The sequence below is a fragment of the Odocoileus virginianus genome, chromosome 31 (assembly GCF_023699985.2).
Source record: "Odocoileus virginianus isolate 20LAN1187 ecotype Illinois chromosome 31, Ovbor_1.2, whole genome shotgun sequence".
NCBI classification, from domain to species: Eukaryota; Metazoa; Chordata; class Mammalia; order Artiodactyla; family Cervidae; genus Odocoileus; species Odocoileus virginianus.
The window spans coordinates 166,587-191,779 of NC_069704.1; the positions used below are offsets into that span (position 1 = coordinate 166,587).

Consider the following 25,193-nt stretch of genomic DNA (forward strand, 5'->3'; position numbering starts at 1 on the left):
ATTTGAAATCCTGTAGGAATTACCACATGACGAAGGTTCTCTGTACGCGCTTGAGAACCATGTGAATCTACAGCCTTATTCTCTTCAAGTCAGTTAGAATTATTTGCCTCACACTTACTTTCGGTTAGTTTCCTTCCTCTCAATCAAACAGCTGCCTTCTAAAGATATGCCGGCGAAGAGGCCTCTTGACTTGCAGTAAGTAAAGACGGCAGCTGAGCTTCTTAGGGAGACATTTCCTTCTAAATTCCTGCAAAACAGAAGGTGAGCATCCCAGCACTGTGAGCGTGTTCATCTAAAGGTGACTGTCTGACTGGCACTAACTTCCAACCCAAAAGAAGGATCTTGCTGTATACCTACTTCTCACTTTACACCTACTTTATTTTATATATATTTTACTTCCTGCTGGCCTAAGCTAGGTGTGTTGAAGGTAGTTCAGAGGAAAGGACAGTTCACAGCACGGACATAGTAGGCAAGATGGTTGTAGGACAAGGTGACACACGTGAAGAAAACATGTTAAGCTGAGATTTTCCAACTTTGTCTTCTTTTACCAAAACAGGGAAGTGCATCTCAAGAGTAAAAGACTGTGGTTCTTTTTTACTATGAGTATTTTCATAGAACTCAGAAATACTTTTAAATGATTTTATTAACTTCTACAAACAGTCTGAGTTTAAAATATTTAATTGCTCAATTAACTCAAGAATAGTTATTCATTAATAGAGAAGGGAAAACCACAGTATTGTAAACATCACTCAAGTAAAACACTTCCACTTCAATTTTTCACAGTGTAGTTTGGAAAAATGCTTTTTTTTTTTCCCCCTGATCAATTCTGCTCTTTCTCAGTTAATTAAAACTGACTTGACCTGGCTTCTTCAAAGCATATATATAAATTTTATGTTAACTCTGATAGGTACATCAGCCTGCATTTCTGAAATTTAGTTTCTCTTTACATGTGTTAGTTTCAGACTTTCTCATTTCATTACACTGGCTGTGCTGTGTAAGTTTCTTATGTGTAAGCAACCTCAAACCCTCTATGCATGTGTGTGTGCTCAGTCATGTCCGACTCTTTGGACCCCATGGACTGTAGCCTGCGAGGCTCCTCTGTCCACAGGATTTCCCAGGCAAGAACACTGGAGTGGGAGGTCATTTCCTCCTTCAGGGGACCTTCCTTATCCAGGGATCCTCATCTCTGTGTCTCCTCCATTGGCAGGCGGGGATTCTTTACCACTGCTCCACCTGGGAAAATCCTCTGGGACATGTGTAAATCATAAATTTGTGTCATTCTAATTCAATTTTCTCTTAATGCAAAACAATATGGTTTTTGAAGTCTTTACTGTCCATAGCTGCTCAGAAAGGGTTTCGAACACTTACCTTCCCAGGGGCCCAACAGCCACTGTGAGGTTCCCGCCAAGTGTCAGGTTACCACCTTTTGCAAAAGCTTCTACTGCTCTGTCATAATTCAAAATTATTACCAAGTCCGATACCTGCAATGTAGAACCAAGTATTTTTAAATAATCCCGCCTGTATATCATTTAAAATATGTTTATTACAACTCAAACATGCAATATGTAATGCTGCAAGAATTCCAATGTGGTCAAAGAGTACGAAAGCAGAGTCACGCTTTACTTTCAGCCGAGGACTTAAGCAGCCCCCTCCCCCCAGGTAAGGAGAGGGGTCGGGCACCCGCTGGGCTGCTCCAGCTTCTCCGCAGCCTCGTGGGTGAGTGAGGCCAGGTGGGCTGTCCTAGTGACCGGCTCACACTCAGGTAGGTGTGAAAGGTCAAAGGACTTCCTCAAATTACACACTCGGCGAAGGCTGAGCTGGCGAAGGAGAGTGAGGAGCAGGTGAGAAGGTCAGGGATCTGGAGTCCGGATCCCACCCACGCCCCCAACCCCACCCTGCAACGTGCAAGACGTCAGGAGGAAGACTCGTTGCCACTAGCTGGGCCCATCACCACGGTCAGTCCTCCAAGTACAATAAAAGCGAAGCTGGAGGGAGAACACGCCCTGGGGGGTGTACTCTTCAGACTCGGGGGCAGGACCGCCAGGAGGGCCAACAGCTAGTAGGGCCCCGGGGCCACCAGGGGTACCTTTGGCCTTTTCATATTTAAAGTCCACAACAGGACCCACCTCCTAAGCTACGTGGAGGTCAAGTGCCCAGAAAACAAAAGGCAGGAGGGTTTAGCTGGATATCTGGGCTCAAAATTAAAGCCATCTGGGTGATAACTCCATTTATGCCCCCTGCACACGTGTGTGTGTCTGTGTGTGTGTGTGTGTGAGTTGCTCAGTCGTGTCCGACTCTCTGCGACCCCGTGAACTGTATCCTGCCAGGTTCCTTCGTCCATGGAATTCTCCAGGCAAGAACACTGGAGTGGGTTGCCATTTCCTTCTCCAGTACATTGTGTGACCTTGGGCAAATTGAGCAGTTCAGAGCTTCAATCTCTGTCTCTATAAAGTGGGTATAATAACAGTGCCCACATTTATAAGTATATGTACTCACATAGGCATGCGTATTGTTGTTGTTCAGTCACTAAATTGTGTCCGACTCTTTGAGATCACATGGGCTGCAGCATGCTAGGCTCCCCTGTCCTTCATTGTCTCCCTGAGTTTGCTCAAATTCACGTCCACTGAATTGGTGATGCTGTCTAACCATCTCATCCTCTGCCACCCCCTTCTCCTTTTGCCTTCAGTCTTTCCCAGCATCAGAGTCATTTCCACTGAGTCGGCTCTTATGCATGTATATATGTGCATGCACAGACATAGTTGTTTGAAAGATGAATTGAAATAATTTGTAAAGCCTGGCGTATTCACTACATCTCAATAAAATATGCAAAGGCCAAGCAGATTAATTCTTAAAAGATGACTTCATTTATACTGTTCTTTACATTTTTCAAGTCGATGCCTTCATCTGACAGAAGAATCCAATTATTATCAAATGTGATTGCACTTGGAAGGGTCTAGTAGAATTCCTGATACAGTTTAATTTGAATCACTTTATGAAAAAGTACACTCAGGTTCTATAGGACAGAGTAAATATGCCAGCTAACTGACCCATGCAAAACATACCGCTGACTCATATCACTTGTTATTTCTACTTTACACACGAAGAATTCTGAGGATCATGGTGTTTAATGATACAGAATTATTTAGCATTTCTCATGCAAAGTTAAGCAATTTTGCCAATGACTGTATCACCAAACCATACATACTTTTTAAGATAATATACATGAAGTTACTTTGCATAATGCTTAGTGTATACACACTAGGTACTAAATCTCCAGTCATGACCTTGTAGGTCCTCTGGTTGCATGTCTCCTGCTGCTTGGTACATCTCAGTAAAGTAAGGCACAGCTATGAGTCAACAAAGAAAATAGATTAATCCTTTAAATTTATGTCCAATCTCAATTCAGTTCTCCTGAAATAAGAGTAAGATAATCCTGTGTTCTTCGGTGACACGACCAATTAGACAGAGAGCCAGGTCCAAAGCTCTACAGTTTAAATAGCAGCAACAGTGCCAATGGCTCTTTACTTATTTCCACAGCTTAGAATGAAAAGCAGGATAGATTTCCTGAAAGAAAACTGGAACAGCGAGCAAATAAGCTGTATAAGACCGACAGTTGAGAATTTGACAAGGGCTTCTTAAGAAGTTTGAATTAAGATACAATTAACTTGTAAATAAAATGCAAGTTTTACAATTAAACCCAATTCTTAAACAAGAGTTTAAAAAAATCACTATCATGCAGGAAAGGCGAGCGAAAAGTGTTCTCAGGAGCCACTGGCCACAGCTCCCCGGCCCCCTGCCCCACACACCCTGCCCTCTGACCTCAGAGGTTTACCCACCGTGGACCCGAGTCCCCGACGCTGCAGTCCTGTGATGAAGCCCCACATCCAGGCAACCTGGTGAGAAAGCCCGGGGCTCCTCCTGTAGTTCTGGTGGGACCTGCCTCCACCTCCTCCGCCCTCTGCAGAAGCTCCGACGGTCTTTTTCTACATCTTTCCAGTCATTCTGCTCAGGAGTCTGCCCCACTCCCCTGGAAAGCCTCCTCTTGTGGGTGACGACAAGCTTCATGCTCTCACTAGGGGTCATCATCAGCCTCAACATCCAACCCAAACTTGAGAGGCTCCCAGCGCCTCTCACTCCTCACACCAACAGATCCTCTCTTGCACAGAACCTTAGGGGACTTAGACACTGAACTCTGATCTCTAACAGTAGCTTCTCAGTTTAAGCCTAGATCTAGCCTTTCTCATTATTAAAGTAAAAGAGTTCATCCAAATTCTCCTGGGAAAGACTGAGCCAGTTTTTTCATATTACAGTCTTGGGTGACACTGATCAGACTCGATAGCCCAGTGTGGATTCTGGCTTTTGGTAAATGACAAACAATGGGATAATCCGAGGTATTGGGGTTTTCAGAGCTTTGGGCTCTGCTATAATTGTCCTGGAAAGAAAATATTAGTAGCATTTAAACTAGGTCTCAGCATTATCTTTTCTGACTCTACTGCTTTTAAAACTTTTCTTTGTTGTTACTGTGTTTGGTGGGTATGTATGAGTTATACAACCTTGGGAATTCTCAGCAGTTCTCTCAAGTGGACCAGTGCCAGAATGTATATTTAACTAATGTCCGAGCTAATACAGGCCAACAGATCCTGTCAAAACATGACAGTCCTATGAAGGACTTCATAGCCTTAGCCTGGTCTAGACTGCAAAGCAGAGATAAATCTAGACTTCCTGGTGGTCAAATCCACATTTCCACATGTATGGAAGGGGTCGCCACCCATGGGAGGCAGCGTGGAGGGTGGAAACTCACTGGGGTCTTGGGCTCAGGAGAGGGGTCTAGTCACAGGGCAGGGGCACCCCCGGCTCCTCCAGCCCTGCACCCAGCACTCAGCCCCCTCTCGCTGACAGGTGGTGGGAGCAGCCGTCCCCAGACACCGGCTGCTTCTCCTCTGTCCTAGGATGCGCCTCAGCTCCCTGTCATCAGCCCGCGTTGAGTTTACTGGGGACGACAGCCTTGCGCGGATGCTTCCTCCTATCTGTCTGCTTCCCTTGGCCCCTTCAGTTCCCCTGAGAACACCGTTCGGTGAATCATGTGTGCCCCAAGTCCCGCCTCAGGCTCCGTCTCCAGGGAAACCAATCGGAGACAACCACACACCACCTCTGCGTGGTGCCGAGCATCTCTGAGTACCGAAATACTCTCAGGCACCCTGCCTACCTCACGCATGTCCTCCAATCCACAGCGTGTTACAGGGACGGCAGTTACAGTCTAGACCAGGTGCGGCACCGGAAGCAGCCCTGGAACCGAGCGCACAGGACGTCTCCGAGCCTCCGCCTCCTCGCCTGCGAAGGGCGGCCCAGGAACCAGCACTCAGGGTTGCAGACAACTCGCTGGCTGTGTTTGGGGCCGGAGGCCTCCCTCTGAATAACCAGCCTGTCCCTCTCTGCCTGTCTCCACTGGAGGGGCCACGTAACTCAGTTATCTACACAGTGACATCCTTCATGACTATGGTATGGAAATGATTCTGTAAGAAGATATGTGAGTGTTTTATGAGACTATAACCATTATTGCTAACTATCCCATTCTAAAACAGAATGGCAGATAATTAAAGTATTCAACAAATATTTGATAGTCTGAACCACTGATGCCAGTGCTTTAAAGAAACAGACTTATTTTGTGTGTCTACTTGTGGTTGATACTTGGTCAGTCTAAGGACATAGGTACGAAGGACTGACAATTCAGATAAAGGCCAGACAAGAAAATCTCCAGGCTGGATCATGCGTCACGCACTCCATCTCATTAGCAGCAAGTGTCTGGTGGAAGAAGAACACCAGAGAGAGGACCAGGAAGCCCAGGGGCTGCAGACTCTGGGGCGTGGGTCTGCAGCCCCCATTGGCCATGGCTCTGCTGCATTTCGCGGGGACCAGAGCTGGGCCAACAAGAGCATCCGGCAGCAGGAGCTCTGTGGGCTCGTGGCCAACAACCTACCAGCTTCCTCACCTATCCTGGGTCAGGGGTGTGCCCAGAAGGGAAACACACTCCTGTCCAGGACTGAGATGCTTCCTGGGGGACCAGCTTGGCCTCTTCCAAGCACTGAAAAGCGGCTGACGACTCCAACCTTACACCTGTGCTTGGGGAAGCAAAGCCGGGTCATGTTCAAGAGGCACAAACTCCTACGACAGTCTAATCTCTACTTGAAGTGGATATTTTTCAAAGTTAACATGTATTTTCCACGTACAATATTCAAATAGAATTCCAGAGTTAATTTCTATACAGCCACGAGGGTAAGTTATGTTCAAAGTTTCCACAGTTCAGCCTCTCAGTCATGTCCAACTCTTTGTGACCCCATGGACTGCAGCATGAAAGGCTTCCCTGTCCATAACCAACTCCTGGAGCTTGCTCAAATTCATGTCCATCAAGTCAGTGATGCCATCCAGCCATCTCATCCTCTGTTGTCCCCTTCTCCTCCTGCCCTCAGTCTTTCCTGGCATCAGGGTCTTTGCAAATGAGTCAGTTCTTCGAATCAGATGGCCAAAGTATTGGAACTTCAGCTTCAGCATCAATCCTTCCAATGAATATCCAGGATTGATTTCCTTTAGGATTGACTGGTTTGATCTCCTTGCAATCCAAGGGATTCTCAACACCACAGTTCAAAAGCATCAATTCTTCAGTGCTCAGATTTCTTTATAGTCCAACTCTCACATCCATACATGATTACTGGAAAAACCATAGCTTTGACTAGATGAGCAAAGTAATGTCTCTGCTTTTTGGTCATAGCTTTTCTTCCAAGGAGCAAGAATCTTTTAATTTCATGGCTGCAGTTACCATCTGCAGTGGTTTTGGAACCCAAAAAAATAAAGTCTCTCACTGTTTCCATTGTTTCCCCATCTATTTGCCATAAAGTGATGGGACCAGATGCCATGATCTTCGTTTTCTGAATGCTGAATTTTAAGCCAACTTTTTCACTCTCCTCTTTCATTTTCATCAAGAGGCTCTTTAGTTCTTCTTCACTTTCTGCCATAAGGATGGTGTCATCTGCATATCTGAGGTTACTGATATTTCTCCCGGCAATCTTGATTCCAGTTTGTGCTTCATCCAGCCTGGCATTTCGCATGATGTACTCTGCATATAAGTTAAGTAAGCAGGGTGACAGTATGCAGCCTTGATGTACTCATTTCCCAATTTGGAGCCAGTCTGTTGTTCCAGCTCTAACTGTTGCTTCTTGACCTGCATGCAGATTTCTCAGGAGGCAAGTCAGGTGGTTTGGTATTCCCATCTCCTTAAGAATTTTTCACAATTTGTTGTGATGCACACAGTCAAAGGCTTTGGAGTCGTCAATAAAGCTGAGGTAGATGTTTTTTAGGAACTCTCTTGCTTTTTTGATGATCCAATGGATGTTGGCAATTTGATCTCCGGTTTCTCTATATAGTCCATGGAATTCTCCAGACCAGAATACTGGAGTGGGTAGCCATTCCCTTCTCCAGGGGAGCTTCCCAAACTAGGGATTGAATCCAGGTCTCGCGAATTGCAGGCAGATTCTTTACCATCTGAGCCACCAGGAAAGCCCCAAATTTCCCAAAGATGGCACATGTAGGTAAATGTTATTTGAGATGGAGCCTCAGAGTCTGGGGTCAGAGGGCAGTGACAACAGGGACACATGGGTACAGTGCCAGGAGGTGTGAGCAGAAGTGCACAACAGAGGCTGAAAACACACTTTGCATACAAGTGCCATGTGGCCGGAGGCTATGATTTCATTGAATATACAAGACAGTCGTAATAGCAAAACTAAAATATGTTCCTCTTTTTATGATACAGATTTATGCAGCAGCAAGTAAAGGTCCAAAAAAAAAAAAAAAAAAAAACCGGTAGTGGAAGTATTTCCTCCTAATAAGGCCACGTTTCTGGGTTCTAAGTCGCTTCAGTCATGTTCAACACTTTGTGACTCCAGGGACTATAGACCACCAGGCTCCTCTGTCCATGGGATTCTCCAGGCAAGAATGTTGGAGTGGGCTGTCATTTCCTTCTCCAGGAGATCTTCCTGACCCAGGAATCAAACCCACATCTCTTACATCTAACCAGTACTGGCAGGCAGGTCTTTACCACCAGCACCACCTGGGAAGCCCAAGCGCATTTTAAACTATGGCAACAGGGCAAAGTCATTAGAGGAGAGCTTAGGAAGAACTGGCTGAAATTTGAGGAAAAGATGATTTGGGAACATTAGGAGATTTGATTTACCAATCACTCAGCAGTAAAACAACAGATGAAAGATTAGTATTGTGCAGATGCTCCCTGTTGGCGAGACCTCTGAAAAGGAGTGTGTGCTGGTGTGATTTCTAGTCCCTTTGATAGAAACCATAATTACAGCAAAGTTGCAAAATGAAATAATACAAAGACAATTTGTACTTAAAAAATTTGAAGTAATTTGAACATTAGTAGTAACACAAACTGGATTTTGCCACAAATGATGATACATAACGTTAAGCTGTTTGCACCCACGACTGCAATCAGAAGCCAGAAGCTGCCAATTAAATTTTGTCAGATCTGAGAATAACTGCTTTTCAGATGTGCTAAAGATGGGAACATATGAGATGGTAAATGGAAGAAACTCTACAGCCGAGGAAAAAAAAAGAGACAAATGATAAACATTCCATAGTTTTAGGCAGAGATTCAAGAAAATAAAGGGGAACAATTTCCACAGGTGGTAAAACAAGAACGGGAGGAAATCTCAAATCTCTCACCTTTCATGTATCAGCTGTGTTTAGAGAATAAGGCAACTGTACATATACACATCACCTACTCACCTCTATTCCTAGTTCAAATCCTCCACCAAGCCCAGCTATCCCGATGGCTGAAGGTGCAGACCATTCTAAGAGAAACAAACAAGCAATTCTAACATTAAAACTCCTTGGCATATAAATATAGAGAGTAAAGATGCTAAAATGTGAATGAATAGTGTTTATTTTTAAAATAATGAGACTTTGGCATTTTTGCCTATGTTTTAAAATGTTCTTTAATAAACATATGTAATTTTTTAAGTTAAAAATGTTTGAAAGGTGTTAGATATGTATTATGAGCCTCATAGACTCACAAGTCTATGTTTTCCAATCTTTCCCTATAAATATGCATAGAAAGTGAAAGTGAAGTCGCTCAGTCATCTCCGACTCTTTGCGACCCCATGGATTGTAGCCTACCAGGTTTCTCCGTCCTTGGGATTTTCCAGGAAAGAGTACTGGAGTGGATCGCCATTTCCTTCTCCAGGGGGCCTTCCCGACCCAGGGACTGAACCCAGGTGTCCCTCATTGTGGGCAGACGCTTTACCCTCTGAGCCACCAGGGAAGTCACAAAGAAAACGCACAATAAATACGCACAATACCAAACCATTGAATTCTCACTGATTAACTATGCACAGCACTTGATAATTGCAACCACCACTATTTATAATGTTCTGTAAAATAATTGAGCTGGAATTCTAGTCTTTAGTTAGAACTTTATCATAGATATGAGAGCAAAAGGACTCAAGAGTATTATAGTCACTTCTAAGGGTAACATAATACTAAACGGTTTCTATTGTAAGTCTCTGAGGGCAAACCCTGTTTTGACACCCTTTGTGCCTAGTAGAAGCACAAGAAACAGATTATCAATTCAAGATTATTAAAATTCTAACAAGATACCTATCCTGACATTTGGAAGCTAAGTAAAATAACTCCATTTGCCATGATACGGTACATTTCAGGATTATTTGTGCTTATATTTCCTGATGTAAACACAACTATGTTAAACAAGTCTAGAGAAAAGCAGCTGGGGCGATGGGGGTGATCTTGGAGTACTGCAGGAAGACGCTCGGTGGCGCCCTGAGCCTAGCTTCCCCTGCTGTCAGGCTTCCTGGATGACAGGCTGGTGCCTGAATGCATCCAGAACTCCTCTGTCTGGGCTTAGGGGAGTTTTGACTACAGAAATTAATGTCTCGTAACCCCAAAGTTGTTTTCCACTTCCTCGGTTAGGGACTGTCCCTGTTTAAAGATGGCTCACCTGGCCAGGGTCCAGGAATTTGCTTGCCACACTGGGTGGCTTTTGAAATACCCTCTGCAGAGTGACCACCAGCTAATTGGGAAGATGGGAGAGAGAAACTTGGGTACTTAAACCAGTGGGCAGGTCCCCCTGAGGTTCTGAGAGGAGACCCAGGGTGGACAGCTCCTCCGCTTTCTGACAGGCACCTGTCCACCACAGTGCACACCTGCTGGGCAAGATGGGGGCTTCTTGCAAACCTGGAGCCTAACTGTGAACTCAGTTTGAACGTGTCTACTTGTCTGGTTGTACCACTGAGAATCTGCCTATGAAAATTTGGGTAACACATCTTCTCTTCAGAAAAAGAGAATTTTGTCATTTTTGTTTCATAGCCAAACCTGGAGCTAGGAAATGTGAAGTACAAACTCAGGAGCAAACTCTCATTTACTGGGGGGACACCTCACAGGAGATAGTAAATTCCACTGACACATGTTCCAGAGCTGTGCATCCTACAAATGCCCAGATGTATCTACTGCAAATGGATGGCGCATGTTCTCTCTTGGAATAAAATTAAATTATTGACACTAAAAAGAGCTATTAACAGAAGTGAAGCGAAAGTCGCTCAGTTGTGCTGGACTCTTTGCGACCCCATGGACTATACAGTCCATGGAATTCTCCAGGTCAGAATACTAGAGTGGGTAGCCTTTCCCTTCTCCAGGGGACCTTCCCAATCCAGGGATTGAACCCAGGTCTCCCACATTGCAAGTGGATTCTTTACCAGCTGAGCCACAAAGGAAGCCCAACACATTAACACATTAACAGAAAAATGTGTTCAATTATATAACTGAACAGCTAATGTTAAATTCATATAAAAAGGCTTTTAGACGGTTATGACACACCTGGTGGTGCTTCAGTCGCTAAGTCGTGTCGGATTCTTGCGGCCCCATGGACTACAGACTGCTAGGTTTCTCTGTCTGTGGGATTCTCCAGGCAAGGATACTGGAGTTGCCATTTCCTTCTCCAGGGGATCTTCCCAACCCAGGAATCGAACCCTGGTCCCCTGCATTGCAGGCAGGTTCTTTATCAACTGAGCTATGAGGGAAGCCCCTACACATACCTACACACATTTCAAATATGGTAAATGTTGGTTCTTGAGATTCAAGGCAAATATATTTTGATGTCATGTCTGAAAAATCAGGTATTAGCTTTCACACCAGAAAGTAAAGCCAAATTATACTGATCTTGACATGATTCTACCCTGGGGATGGATATTCTTTAAAATGTTTCCGTTTTTAAGGTCTCCTACAGGAAAAATGGGGGGAAAGCTTACATCAGCTTCCATAAAACAGAAGAAAACAGTAGTACCCTGAAGCTGAGGAATAAGAATACATATTTGACAAGAGAAATATAATGTCAACGTTTAGTATTTGCTCCACGGAAGGACGAGAAAATATGTAGAAGCGGGGGCACGCCTTCCGGTTCCGAGAGGCTCCCGGGCTGGCTGACTCACAAACACCCAGGGAGCGGCCGGAGGGAGGCGGTTCCGGTGGGCCCAGAAAACCTGCCTCCCTTCCGAGGAAACATGTTCGCATGGAAACAGAACACGAGCGGGAGGGGCTCTCTGCTCCTCCCGTGAAGAGGCACTGACTTACTTCCGTCTGGAAGGCGCGCCAGCACGATCCCGCTGCCTCCTCTCGCGGTGACCAGAAACCCAGCCTTTATCACAGAAAGGATGGCGAGGCCCTTGGCTTTGGCGATGACATGCGCTGCAAAAGAGGAGAGTGTGCGCCCGGACGGGTCAGGCCTGGGCGTGGAGCTGTGCTTCCCGGACCGGGTCTCCCTGGTCTTAGTGGCACGGGTAACTGAGGAAAATCCATCCCACATGAGCCTGAAGCCTTTGGCGGCCCTAACCCGACAGGACAGGTGCTCAGAAATTCTGCAGCGGCCACAAGAAATGAGAGCCTGGGATGAGACCGTGCTGATGTCTAGTAGCAGGACAAATAATTTGGAGATTTCAATTAATTTAGAACATAATGCATAATTTTCAAATGTATTCAAAGAAATTAAGATCTACAGAGTATTAAGGAGGAACTTAAAACAGTGACTGACATGCAGTGTGTGGCAGTGTTTGTGCTTAAAGCCATATCACTGAGCTCACCTGCTAATAATACGAAAATCTGGATTCAAAAACAGAAAAATTTAATGATTTTGCCACTTAAAAAAGGTTTTTAACTTTATAAAATGATTTGATCAGTATTTGAATAACACATAACTACCAAGGCACTGAAAATATAATTCCATTTACAAAATATTGGTTTATTCACATTTCAGGGAAATTCATTCCATAAAAGGAAGGTTATTAACATAGGGCCTACTAAGCACAGTGCCTCACTATTCTGTGGATTTATTTACACAATAGTATATCTTTCAAATAACAAAGGAAGCCTTAAGACTGAAATTATTCTTGGATCCCAATACTACTTCTAAGGTAGTTTAATTTATCATCATTTTGTGTGCTTAGTCACTCAGTTGTGTCCGACTCTTTGCGACCTCATGGACTGTAGCCCGCCAGGCTCCTCTGTCCATGGGGATTCTCCAGGCTAGAATACTGGAGTGGGTTGCCATGCCCTTCTTATTTTGAAGAAGTCAAACCAAATAGTGTACTCAAATACACATAAAAGACTTAGTATGCTTGCTGCTGCTGTCGCTGCTAAGTCGCTTCAGTTGTGTCCGACTCTTAGGAGACACTAAATTTCTAATACAATTATGCATACCATTTCAAAATTTAAATTAATAACAGACTCTCAGAGATGATTCGACCACAGGCACACGGAGGGTGACATGCAGATTGTCTCTGCAGCTGCTGGTGCTGAAGCAAGGGTGAGAAGTGATGCTGTTCAGAGGGCCGCCTGCTAAGGGGGCCTGAGTTCAAGTTCTAACGGGTGTAACAAGGTAATGATAACGGACAGTTTCATTACATGTCAGGGAGCCTGTTTATACAGCACATGCTGGCAGAACATCCTCAACACCTCACAGGCCGTTCTCAGTGCTTTTACAGTGAGCACTGCCTCTGTTCAGAAACATTAAACAGAACAAAAGTAGATTTTTTTAATGAACACAGTTCAAATGTCAGGTGTGTTTTTAATATCTTACCCACCCAAGTTCAGGGACAGTAAACTACCAATAATCACTAAATAATTGTCCAGTTAGCTCTTCATTTATAATGAGGATGGATTGATTGCAAATTTACTCTCTAAATTCAGTCTCACATCTCAGAGCCCTTACACCAGAAAACTGTGAACTCACAGCCAAGGAGGTCTAAAGGTCTGGGCATTCTGTTTTAAAATGCTCTGAGACTTCATCTGTTCCATAACAGAGCTCCCCAGTTTTAATGTAAACATAATGCCCCTCCCTCCGCGTCCCATGGAAAGGCAAGGCTTGCTCCCCTGGCAGCTGGGCCTTCCTGCCTCCCACCCCCATCCCTCCACTCACAGTCTGGATTCCCTGGGAGCAAGCTCTTCCTGAGGCTCCTATGTAAACAGATTTTCATTTTCTGAGTGACAGCCAGTGAAAGGGAGTTGGGTGGCCTTTAACTGGAGGCAGAAAAGGCAAGACAGAATTCTGCTGGACAAAATCCTTGAGAAATAATCCATACCCCGATATTTTTATGGTAGGAAATACACTTCATACACTTCATACACTTTAAGTTGGGCTAGCCTGATATGTAGCTGATATACACCAAGAAATGTCTTCTACCTCCTGCTTCAGAACAGAACTAAGAAAACTCAAATTTTCTGGTTGACTTTCCTTCAAGTCCTGTGCAGTGCTTCTCAAACCTTCACATGCATGTACCTCACTGGAGATCTTGTGAAAAATGCAGATTATGATTCCTTAGGTCTAAGAAGGTCCTGCATTTCTAACAAGCTCCCAGGTGATGCTCAGATGTTGTCCAGTCTGCACTTTAAGTATCAATGCTCTAAAAAGCCCTGTTTTCTTAAGATGAGAGGAGTGGCTAGGCCAAAATAAGAGCAATTAGTATAACTATTATAACAACAACAAATTAGTAATTTTTAAAAACATTTAAAGATCTGTTAAACAACTTCAGAAAATCTAGCTTAAGAAATTAAACTCTTTTTTTAAATGAAGGATGAAAGTCCTGCACTAAGAGGGAAATTTGCCTGCCCAAGCTAGTTTGCATTTGAGTCTCTTAGCATCAGATAAGTATTTTCTGAAACACCTTTTAGAAACAGCTGGTAGTAGTAATGAACAGATAGTGGTTCCCAAAGGCTTGCCTCTGGACCAGGTCTGGTGTGGCCAGCCTGACTACAGGAGAATCACGGAGTCTGATTCAGCATGTCTGGGGGAGCTTAGGAACTGAGATTTCTGACCCCAGGAATACAGATTTGTAGTTGTACTGGGAATCGTTGATTAGTCTTCTTAAACCACTGTAAGGTATAACTATCTTATCTAGAAAGAAAAAACACAAATTTAAAATTTATTTATGAGATTAGCTAGTGAGTTTGCAAAGTCCTCAGAAACTGCGGACAAGGACCTGTGAGTTTGAGGGAAGTGGCGCTGGCAAAGGACAGGGGGATACTTATAGCGATAGGCCCCCAAAAGGGGGAAGGAGCAGGGGTCTTACAAGGCAGGTGGGAGAGGTGACCACCCAGAGCCCGGTGGGGAAGACAGGCCCAGAGCAGAAAGGTGGTCTGAGGACCTGTGTGCAGTCAAGGGTTGAGAAGATAATTTGGGAAACAGAGCAAATGTAGAAGTGGAAAGTACTTATGTTATTCACCTACCAGGAATGATCTTATCAGGTCCATTTCTGGAAGTTATTTCTGTGAATTCTCTTAGAATTTTAGCAGCCTTTTTTGCTTCAGATTTCAAATTGGAAGGTATAGGGTTGTTCACTAAAAGATTAAAAAAGTGATTTTAATGAAAAAATCTACTAAATAGAAGTTAGAAGTTTGTTGTAATTTCATTTTTGTCATACACAATTAAGCATTAACAAACTGTATCCTACCAGACAAAGGAAATAAATTGAAAATCCTTATTTGGTGATCATTTCATCTCTATTTTCCTAATAAATTAAATTCACTCTGAGATTGGGAAACCTTAAACTCTCAAAAATCTCAGAAATTTAAAATCACAGAGATCTAAAGGATCTTAAAAGGACTTGATAACTGAATAGCAACAGTTTGTAAGGAACACAGTCCGAGGTGGGCTTCTCTCCCATGCTGCAGCTTCCAGGCAGAAAAGCGGAAATCCTGGCCTTCACCTCAACTTTCCCTCCCCTCAGGAATCCTAGATCCACTTGTTGTCATTCAATGTAAAAACTGATGCAGGAAACATTTCCCCCAGTTTCTAACTGTTATGCAAATGGCGATTCCAACACCAGTGTCTGTGTTTGAAGCTCTCAGTGCACTTTTAATTTGTTCTTTTATGAAAAGTAATATTAATATCCTTCCATTTCTGTCAAATCTTTTTTTTTTCAAATCTTTTTTATTTAATATTTCCTGTCTATTTAGGGAGGGTATTTCTCTGTTTCTTATTGATTTATATATTAAAGAATTAACCTTTTTTTCTAGAATACAAGTTACATTGATTTCTTCTTTGTCATTTGTCTTTTCAATTTTCTTATGATAGTTTTTCTACTTTTTAAAAAATGAAAAACAAAGTAGTCCTCAAATTCATTTGGAAAAATAAGCAAGAAAGGCTAGAAGAAAATGTGTGAACAAGAAAAATAAGGGTGAAAAGCTCCGTCTAACATATTATAAAGCCTCAATAATTTACCTCCTAGTGATACAAATATGGACAGAAAAATCAATTTTACAAAATAGAAAATTCAAAAATTTGCCCAAATGTATAAGTGAATTTAATTATATGATGAATACTGCATCTCAAATAAATGTGGAAAAATTGCCTTACACAATAAATAGTGGTCCTTTGGGGGGAAAAATCATCCTCAGCGTCACATTACATAAACTCCAAATCTATCAATGATTCAAAATGCCAAAAGTCAAACCATAAAAGAACTAGAAATTCTGGGAGAATTACTTTTCAAATTCATGGTGTAAAAGGCCCATGAATTTTGAGACGAAAAGTTAAAAAAAAAAATTATGGCATAAGTGCATTATAAAAATAAAGGAAAAAGCATAGGTATGCAAATACTGAAGGAAAAAAGACACCCCTACCACTGATATTCACCAGTACTGCTGTCTGCATTTAGTGTGTGCTTCAATTGGTTCCTATTGTTAAACAAGTAGATTATTTCATTTTTAGCTTTTATTGATACCACTGTTAGATAGTAATTATGTTGAGAGAATCTTAGGAGTTGGAATTAATGACTTAAAAAAGTATTTTAGGCTTTTTTCCATTATCAGGTCACCTTCTAAAATTATTCTCCAACCTTAGAACCACCAAGTGTTACCATGAGACATGTACTGTCACCAGGGAAGCCGCAGAGGCGAGGTGGGCATGTCAGAACAGGGCGGCAAACTCATGTTTGAGTTTATCCCACACCAGCCGAGGTTTCACTTGTTTACATTCTGTTTTGCATATTTTCTGTTGGTGCTCTTTGCCTATTTTTCTGGTCCTATACTCCTTTATCTATAATTTTAATCATGTCGCAAGTTTCCATCTCAGCTTCTTGTTTTTTACACTTTTATGTATAGTTTCTCAGTATTTATTTTCATTTATGTGACAATATCTCTCTGGGCTTTCTACCATTATCATCTTTCTATTATTGTGACTAAAAGTCTTATTTGAAAAACAAAATTTACAAGTATTATTTCAGATTTTCTTTCAGAGCTTTTATTTTACATTAAATATTTGACATACCTCAAACTTGTGTTTGTACAGGATGTGAAGTTAGAACCTAATATTTTAAACATATTTGACACAATTTATTGAATAAACCTCAGCACTTAATTAACAATGCTACACTCACAACAAAAGCAAGAAAGGAATATTCATATAAATATATATACTCATATATTTAAAAGTATATGACAGAGATGACACAGTAGATTAATAAATTGTTCTGGGACAACTCTGGGTCATTCAAAGGGAAACAAAATTAGATTACAACATCACATCATACAAAAAATTCAAAGTAACTGAAGGCCTAAATATTAAAAGCATAACTTTGTACTTTTAGAATAAAAAGAATAGGGAATATCTTAATGATCTGAGGATGGAGGAATGGTATAAACAAGGCACAAAATAAAGGGAAACTACAGATATATTCAACTACATTAAAATGTAAAAAGTTGTATATCAACATACATTTAAAAATAAAAATATAAACCACAGACTGGAATATATTTGTCATAAGTATGACAGAGATTTAGAACTTATATAAAGATCTTTTACTTTTTAATACATAAACTTAAATGTATTTACATTCATTATGATTGATAGTTTATGGTTATTGATTTAATTACAAATCATTGAATTTTTCAATTTGTATTTCTATCATATCCTTAGTATTTTTTCTTTTGTTATTTAAAATTTAGAGTTCTTCATGTAGACTTTTTAAGTCCATCTTTGGTTCTGCACATTTTGCTTCAATTTCTCCTTTTTAAAAAAAAAAATTCATTGGAATATAGTTGATTTACAATATTGTGTTAGATTCTTCTGTACAGAAGAGTCACTTACACACATATTTATCTACCATATTTTTAAACATTCTTTTCCCATATAGGCTATTACAGCATATTAATCAGAGTTCCTTGTGCTATACAGTAGGTTCTTATTATCTATTTTATATATAGTCATATGTATATGTCAATCCCAGTCTCCCAACTTATCCCTCCCTACCCGTTAAGCAGTGGTAAGCATAAGATTGTTTCCTATGTCTGTAACTCTATTTCTGTTTTATACATAAATTCACTTGTACCTTTTTCTTCGATTCCACACATAAGTGGTATCATATGATATTTGTCTTTGACTTACTTCACTCAGTGTGACAATCTCCAGGTCCATCCACGTTGTGGTAACTTACATTATTTCATTCCTTTTTATGGCTGAGTAATATTCCACTGTATATATGTACCACTTCAAGAATATATAAAGATCTTTTAATATCAAAAAATATGAAATTACTATAGAAAATTAGGCAAAATATTCAACTAGCTAATCCACAGAAGAGGAGACCACCATGGCCAATAAATACATGAAAAGTGGCTCAAACTCCTAAGAAACCAGGGATGTGCAAAGCCGGACCATAACGCATTATCATTTCTCGTCCTCTAGGCGGACAGCAATGAGCAAAGCCTGCCAGTGCGCATGTGCAGGCCATGCAGGGGCACGGAGGAAGCCTGTGCCCCGCTGGTGAGGTCCTGAGGAAGGGCAGCAGCTGCGGGAGCTCTGAGGACAGCAGAGATGACCCCCCAATTCCACACCTGGATGCGCTCAGGGAGACAATGGCAGCTGGGCGGGCCGGTGGCCCCAAATTCACGTCCACCGGGTCCTGTGAAAGGGGTCTCACTTGGCAAAAGGGCCTTCGCAGATGTGACTGAGTTAACCACCCCAGACTCCCCAGGTGGTCCCTAAGTGCAGGATGACTGCCCTTAAGGAGGCGGGGAGGCGGGGAGGCGGCACGGTGCGGCCGCCAGCCTGGAGCACTCGGCCGGGGAGCTGGGGAGAAGGCGGGCCTTCTGGAGGCGCGGGGCCCTCCAGGTGCGGCCGCTGACTCCCCACGGGAGGCCTTCCCCGTGGGAGACGCCTGCCTGTTGCTGTAAGCCAACCAGTTCCTGGTAGCTTGTCATGCAGCCCAGGAAACCAGTACTACATGTGTAAGACGGCTCCTGGAGGCAAGGCTTTTAATAGCAAAATAGTAAGAATAGCACATAAAAACAAACACTTTCAAAGCAGGAAACAAATTCCCCTCAAGAGGAGGATGGATATACCTAGTTTGGTATAGTATTAAAACTGTATTCTATATAGAACTCCAAATAAACTAGGTTTACATGTATCAGCATGGCAAAATATGAATATTAGGAGGAAAAGCAAGCTACATAAAGATATATAGGGTATCACACACTTATGTAAATGTTTATATAAATATTTATATATAAAAATAAAGTATAATGATACTTGCTGTGGGGTGTGGGGAAGGCTTATATAGGAAGCTTGCTGGAAACATGTACCGTGTATAGTAAGTCATGGAGGTAAACTGCTAGTCTCAACAGTCCTTTGTATGTTGTATGTATGAAATATTACATAACAAAGATTGCTCAGCCTAAATTGAATATTGTACAATTAAATATTTAATGTAGTAGTGGAAATGCATGACTCCAGCTGTTAAAAAATGTTCATTATGAATAATTACTCCATACATTATCTTTTGTTTAAAATGTGATCTCTCACAACGAACATGTCTTGTATGAAGAGGTGTAGAAAAGGGAAAAATATATCCTTACATTTTACACAAACAAAAGTATAGAGAGCGTCCCCTTCTCTGTGCCTCTGTGGACACACACACAAACACACACAGAATTCACAGGACAGGGATTTGGTGAGTAGCTACACACTAGATATTCAATTATTATTATATGCACTTGTATATCATTGCTAATTCTTAAATTTTAATTTTAGGAACTAATGTACAGTTGCTCTTCGTCTCCCCAGTCATGCATTTAAAATCACACTGTCCCATTTTGCTGATGGTACTAAGATGCTGAAAGGCTGGTACTCTCAGTACTCTGCAGTCGCTTTCAGTGTTGGATACGAAGCACAAAGATGAACACAGAAAAATTCTCAGAAGCACATAATTTTTAAACAGGGAAGGAATCTTAAAACACCCATTTAAAAGTATGTCAATGTACAAGTGACATTTTAAACATTTCCTATTATCAGTGCTTTGGTTATACAATCTGGATTCAAAAGGTCTTAGAAAAAATATAACCTAGAAAAATTCCAAATGAACATATTTGTGTAGATATTTGGGCCATTAAAGTACATTTTATAGAAGAAGCTGTTAGTCATGACTTGATTAATGTTGTGTTACATTGCTTCAGTCATATCCGACTCTTTGTGACCCTAAGGACTGTAGCCCACCAGGCTCCTCTGTCCATGGGATTCTCCAGGCAAGAACCCGGAAGTGGGTTGCCATTTCCTTCTCCAGGGGATCTTCCCGACCCAGGGATGGAACCCTCCTTTCTTACGTCTCCTGCATTGGCAGGTGGGTTCTTTACCACTAGTGCCACCAGTAGCAGGGTAAAGACATATAACTGTTTTTGATATTCCACAATGATCAAGAAAAAGCGTATATGGTGGGGACAATTCCAACTTTTCAATACAGTACTGACACAGTGAACAGACTCTGAAAACCACAGCCAGAGTGAACACGTGCAGAAAGCCAGTCCCACTGGCAGCGACCACGACGAGGGAGGGAGGAGCTGAGCCGGCAGGAGTCAGCAGGGCACACTGGGACGTGACGGGAAAACTGACGAGCGCGCACCTGTTTGCACACTGCACCTGACTAGACAGGCCTCCGCTCTCCTACGCAGCCTTGCTCCTAACAGAATGAACGGGCTGCACGCAGAGGGCTGCTGGGTGAGTTGCACGGCTGGGCGGGAGTTCCCACCCACACACGCAGCGCCATCCTAGGGAGCGGCTGCAGGACAGCGTCATGCAGTACTTCTCGCCAGAGCAGGGCGTCGTGTTTCCCCACCCTCTCCCTCTCCTTCACTGGCTGCTGGGAGCTGCCCATGACCTGGAGCATGAGGGGGAAATAACTCTTATCATGGCAAGAAATCGAGATTTGTGGGCTTGTTGTTGTGGCTGAAACTTATCATCTCTCCATGGCATCTGCTACAGAATATGGAAAAATATTTGCAATTTTTATTTTCTAACTTAGAACTAGACTTGACTTGTTTTATATACATTCTAATCACTCAATTAGTTTGGGGAGGTAAATAAATGGGTAAAAATACTTTTAAGATATAACATACCTATGTTAGTATCTTTCTCTTTGATTACATAGCTTTTATAATAGACTATTTGCAAGTCCTCCTTAAAGAAAGCAAAGGTGTGCTTTTTGCCTTTTCATTAAATGTTAAAATGGATGAAATGAAGATCCTGGGTGCCCCGAGTGCTTCAAGTGCTTAGTTAGCACGAGCCTGGAAACAGCCTCACGTTAGGGGGCCCTCCCTGTGCTCCCTCCTGCACCCCTGAGTTATGCCAGCCCCTCTGGCTGTAATCTCCCCCACTCGCCTGCAGGAGGTGCACCAGGAGGAGTCCGCCAGCAGGTGGAGGCACGCGGCGGGCATACCGGGGACCTCAACTGTGAGAACCATTTGCTCTGCAGGGGGACATGCGCAAGGACGCAGCCCTCCTTGGAGGAGGTGAGGCTCAGCTGCAGAAGGCTGTCCACAGGCGGGGCCCCTCTGGGAGCTGTGCCCGGGGATACAGGCAGGCGTGAGATCTGGATGAGGCAGGGGCAGGACCCTCAGAGCCCATGGGGGCTCCAGTCTCTGAGCGCAGGGGGCTGTACAGAGTTCTCCAGGGGCCTTTCTTGGGCCTACGGCTCAGGAGGCTCTGCCGGATGCCCTCTCACCACTCGCTGACCCCGCCTGACTCTTCCTGAGGAAGCTCGGCATCGGCCCCTCTAAAGGAGCTCTGCTGGTCCTCCCAGGGCACACCTGAAGGCCGCGTGCGGAGCCGAGAGCTCCAAGGACTCAGCAAATCCAGCCGCTACCTGTTCTCCTATGGCCTGGATGTGAGACTGGTTGGTTGCAAAAAACTGAATCAAAAGAAGAATGTTTTGGGTGAGAACACACTTTCAAAGATGAAATAGGTAAAATCCCGTCCTAGATCAGCATTGACAGCTGAACACTCGTGACCTGTCATGGTAAAGGGCACTAAAATAGTGAGCTCAAGTCGAAAGTGTTCTCCCACAAAGAGAATCACATTTCACGCATCAGTACACTTGGATTACAAAAGAAGTGCTCAGTTATTATTATAATCCAGTTATCAATAAAAATTTGTGGAAGATTGTTTTCTCTCTTGTTTGTCAATACACAGTTTTGCCTCTTGGCTTCCAAAGCCTGATCTACGGGCTGTCTGGCCCTACAGGAAAAAAATGGCAACCTCTGACCTCTTAAAATACCATTCATTCTTCAAGATCAATTTTAAAACCTGTTTCTACCTGAATCATTGCACACAGACAGCCCTTTGAGGAACTGAAATCTTAGACCAGGCCTGAGATTTGGCACGAAGTCCTCTGACCCACCCCCTTGCCCCGGGTCATCCCTTCCTGGGGCAGCTAGGCAGAGCCTCACCACTTGGACCACACAAAACACGGAGAGCTGAGGGGTGAGGAACAGCCCGACCCCACGCCTGGAGGGTGAGGCCCAGGGGCCAGCAGCACCACGATTGCTAATGCTGACTTCATCTGCCTTGCCAACTCAACATTGTCACTTGTCATCTGACTCGACAAAGATTAGGTCACTGCAGTTGCTGACCTTCCACAAACCCTGAAAGGAGTTTGGGCTAGAGGTCAGGAACAAAGACCTCGGTCCTCTGGAAAAACTGGTAGAACAGGCCTTCAGACAGTTAGCTATTTTCAGAAGAAGATTTTAAGAGCCCAATTTCTTGCCTTTTCTCATATCGAGAGCGCTAAAATCATGGAGACACCTCTTCCTTGTGACGAGCAGCAACTTCCTGCCAAAACGTGTGCTTGACTGCAGGTACCCCCTTCAGCAAAACAGAAGTGCTGGCCTCCCTGCCCCATCTCTTCAGAGCGGCTCCTCGGCAGCACCTCCGAGACTGCTGGGTCACGGTCCTCGCTTTGCACCGAATAAACTGAACTCTCAGCTCTCATGCTGCGCATCTCTTTCAGTCAACAGCCTCCAGGAATGAGCCAAGAGGTGGAGGCTACGGTCCTCTCAGTCTCCCCAAGGCGCCATCCTTTTCTATTCGCACTCAACCCTAGGCCTGTGACTTTAAATACCATTTATATCTTGTAATCCTTTCCCGAAATGCCAGACTCAAGAGCATCAAGTACTAATTGAACCTTGAAACCAAGTCAGCATCTCAGATTAATCGCATTTAGACGTCACAGGGATGCCTGGCCACTCTGCAGCCTGCTCCCCAAGTTCCGTTTCCAGAAGGGCTGCGTCCATCAGGGGGCTCACGCTCAGACCCCGGACCAGCTGGGACTCCCACGTTTCTCTCATGTTGCCACCCTCCAGTACACAGCACCGAACACAAACCTCCAGCTTAGAATCTGACTGCATCTCACCCTCCTCCCGCCTCCAGTCTGGCCCAGGGAGTATCAGTCTGTGGTGTCCGTTCCACAGCCTCCTCTGGCGTTTCTGTTTCCAGTCCTGAACTCCTGTGGTCATTTCTCTAAAGAAATGCTCTAAGTAATATCTCAAATAATAGCATTCCACTGATAACATCCCTTAAAGTTCCTCCATCATATCTAGCCTGCACCATGACCTATATCTGTGTGGGGCAGATGTGGGGTGACTGGGCTTGCTGGGACTGAATAATAAGGCCGAGGAGCCAGAGGAGAGGACAGACAGGACCCAGAGCTCGGCGGGCTGCGGGTCATGCGGGCGGCAGGTCAGCCCCAGGGCAGCCATGGGCAGCGGTGAGGCTGAGGAGCCACGCACTCCGGGTGTGCTCCAGCCTCAGCTCCCGCCTCCCCAGACCCCTTCTGGGTACTCCAGCATGGCTTCTGCCAAGGCCCCTAGGTGGCAAGCTGATCGACGCTGGGTGGCCAGTAAAGGTTTACAGGCTCAGTGAGGACCAGCTGTGGGACAACCAGGGAGCCGGCATGCTGTCCGGCCACGGGGAATGGCTGCAGGGCACGTCCCTGCTAGTCAGGGCCTGACAAAATGTGGTCCACTGGAGAAGGACTGGCAAAACACTTCAGTATTCTTGCCTTGAAAACCCCATGAACACAATGAAAAGGCAAAAAGATAGGACACCAGAAGATGAGCCCCCCAGGTCAGTAAGTGTCCAATACACTACTAGGGAAGAGCAGAGAAACAGCTCCATAAAGAATGAATAGGCTGGGCTAAAGCAGAAACATCACTCAGTTGTGGATGTGTCTGGTGGTGAAAGTAAAGTCCAGGGCTGTAAAGAACAATACTGCATAGGAACCTGGAATGTTAGGTCCAGGTCCAACAAATCAAGGTAAATCAAGGTAAACTGGACATGCTCAAGCAGGAGATGGTAAGCATGAACATAGACATTCTAGGAAGCAGTGAACTAAAATGGACAGGAATGGGCAAATTTATTTCAGAAGACCATTATATCTACTACGGTGGGCAAGAATCAATTAGGAAAAGTGGAGTAGCCCTCACAGTCAACAAGAGAGTCCAAAATGCAGTACTTGGATATAGTCTTAAGAACAACAGAATGATCTTGGTTCATTTCCAAGACAAACCATTATACATCACACTAATACAAGTCTATACTCCAACCACAATGCCAAAGACGATGAAATTGAATGGTTCTATGAAGACTTACAAGACCTCCGTCTAGAACTAACACCAAAAAAAAAAAAAAAAAAGAAAGAAAGAAAATGTTCTTTTCATCATAATAGGCTTCCCTCATGGCTCAGATGATAAAGAATCTGCTTGCAATGCTGGAAACCCGGGTTCGATCCCTGCCTTGGGAAGATCCCCTGGAGAAGGGAATGGTTACCCACTCCAGTATTCTTGCCTGGAGAATCCTATGGATAGAGGAGCCTAGAGAGCTATAGTCCTTGGGGTCACAAAGAGTTGGACACGACTGAGTGATTCTCCATCACAGGGAATTGGAATATAAAAGTAGGAACTCAAGAGATATCTGGAGTAACAGGAAAGGTTGGCCTCAGAGTACAAAATGAAGTAGGGCAAAAGTTAACAGAGTTCTGCCAAGAGAATGCACTGGTCATAGCAAACATCCTCTTCCAACAACACAAAAGATGACTCTACACATGGACATCACCAGATGGCCAATACCAAAATTAGACTGATTATATCCTTTGCAGCTGAAGATGGAGAAGCTCTATATAGCCAGCAAAAACAAAACCTGGAGCTGGCTGTGGCTCAGATCATCAGCTCCTTACTGCAAAATGCAGGCTCAAATTGAAGGAAGTAGGAATAGCAAGGTGAGATAAGAAAGTCTTCCTCAATGATCAATGCAAAGGAATAGAGGAAAACAATAAAGTGGGAAAGACTAGAGATCTCTTCAAGAA

General features: G+C 43.6%; 1 protein-coding gene across 2 annotated transcripts in view; it reads right to left on the reverse strand.

Annotated features, from left to right (window-relative positions):
- Positions 1 to 25,193, reverse strand: part of SH3YL1 (SH3 and SYLF domain containing 1) — a 60,623-nt gene that overhangs the window by 26,895 nt on the left and 8,535 nt on the right. The window contains exons 1-6 of one of the 2 annotated variants that reach the window (XM_070459137.1): positions 17,951 to 18,371; positions 14,794 to 14,904; positions 11,647 to 11,760; positions 8,791 to 8,855; positions 1,369 to 1,481; positions 119 to 247 (exon numbers count right to left, since the gene is read on the reverse strand). In XM_070459137.1, the coding sequence (XP_070315238.1) occupies positions 119 to 247; positions 1,369 to 1,481; positions 8,791 to 8,855; positions 11,647 to 11,760; positions 14,794 to 14,904; position 17,951 (533 nt within the window). In that variant the 5' untranslated portion in view covers positions 17,952 to 18,371. Of the gene's footprint in view, positions 1 to 118; positions 248 to 1,368; positions 1,482 to 8,790; positions 8,856 to 11,646; positions 11,761 to 14,793; positions 14,905 to 17,950; positions 18,372 to 25,193 lie in introns of those variants that run through there. The other variant, XM_020875180.2, reaches the window with a different exon arrangement.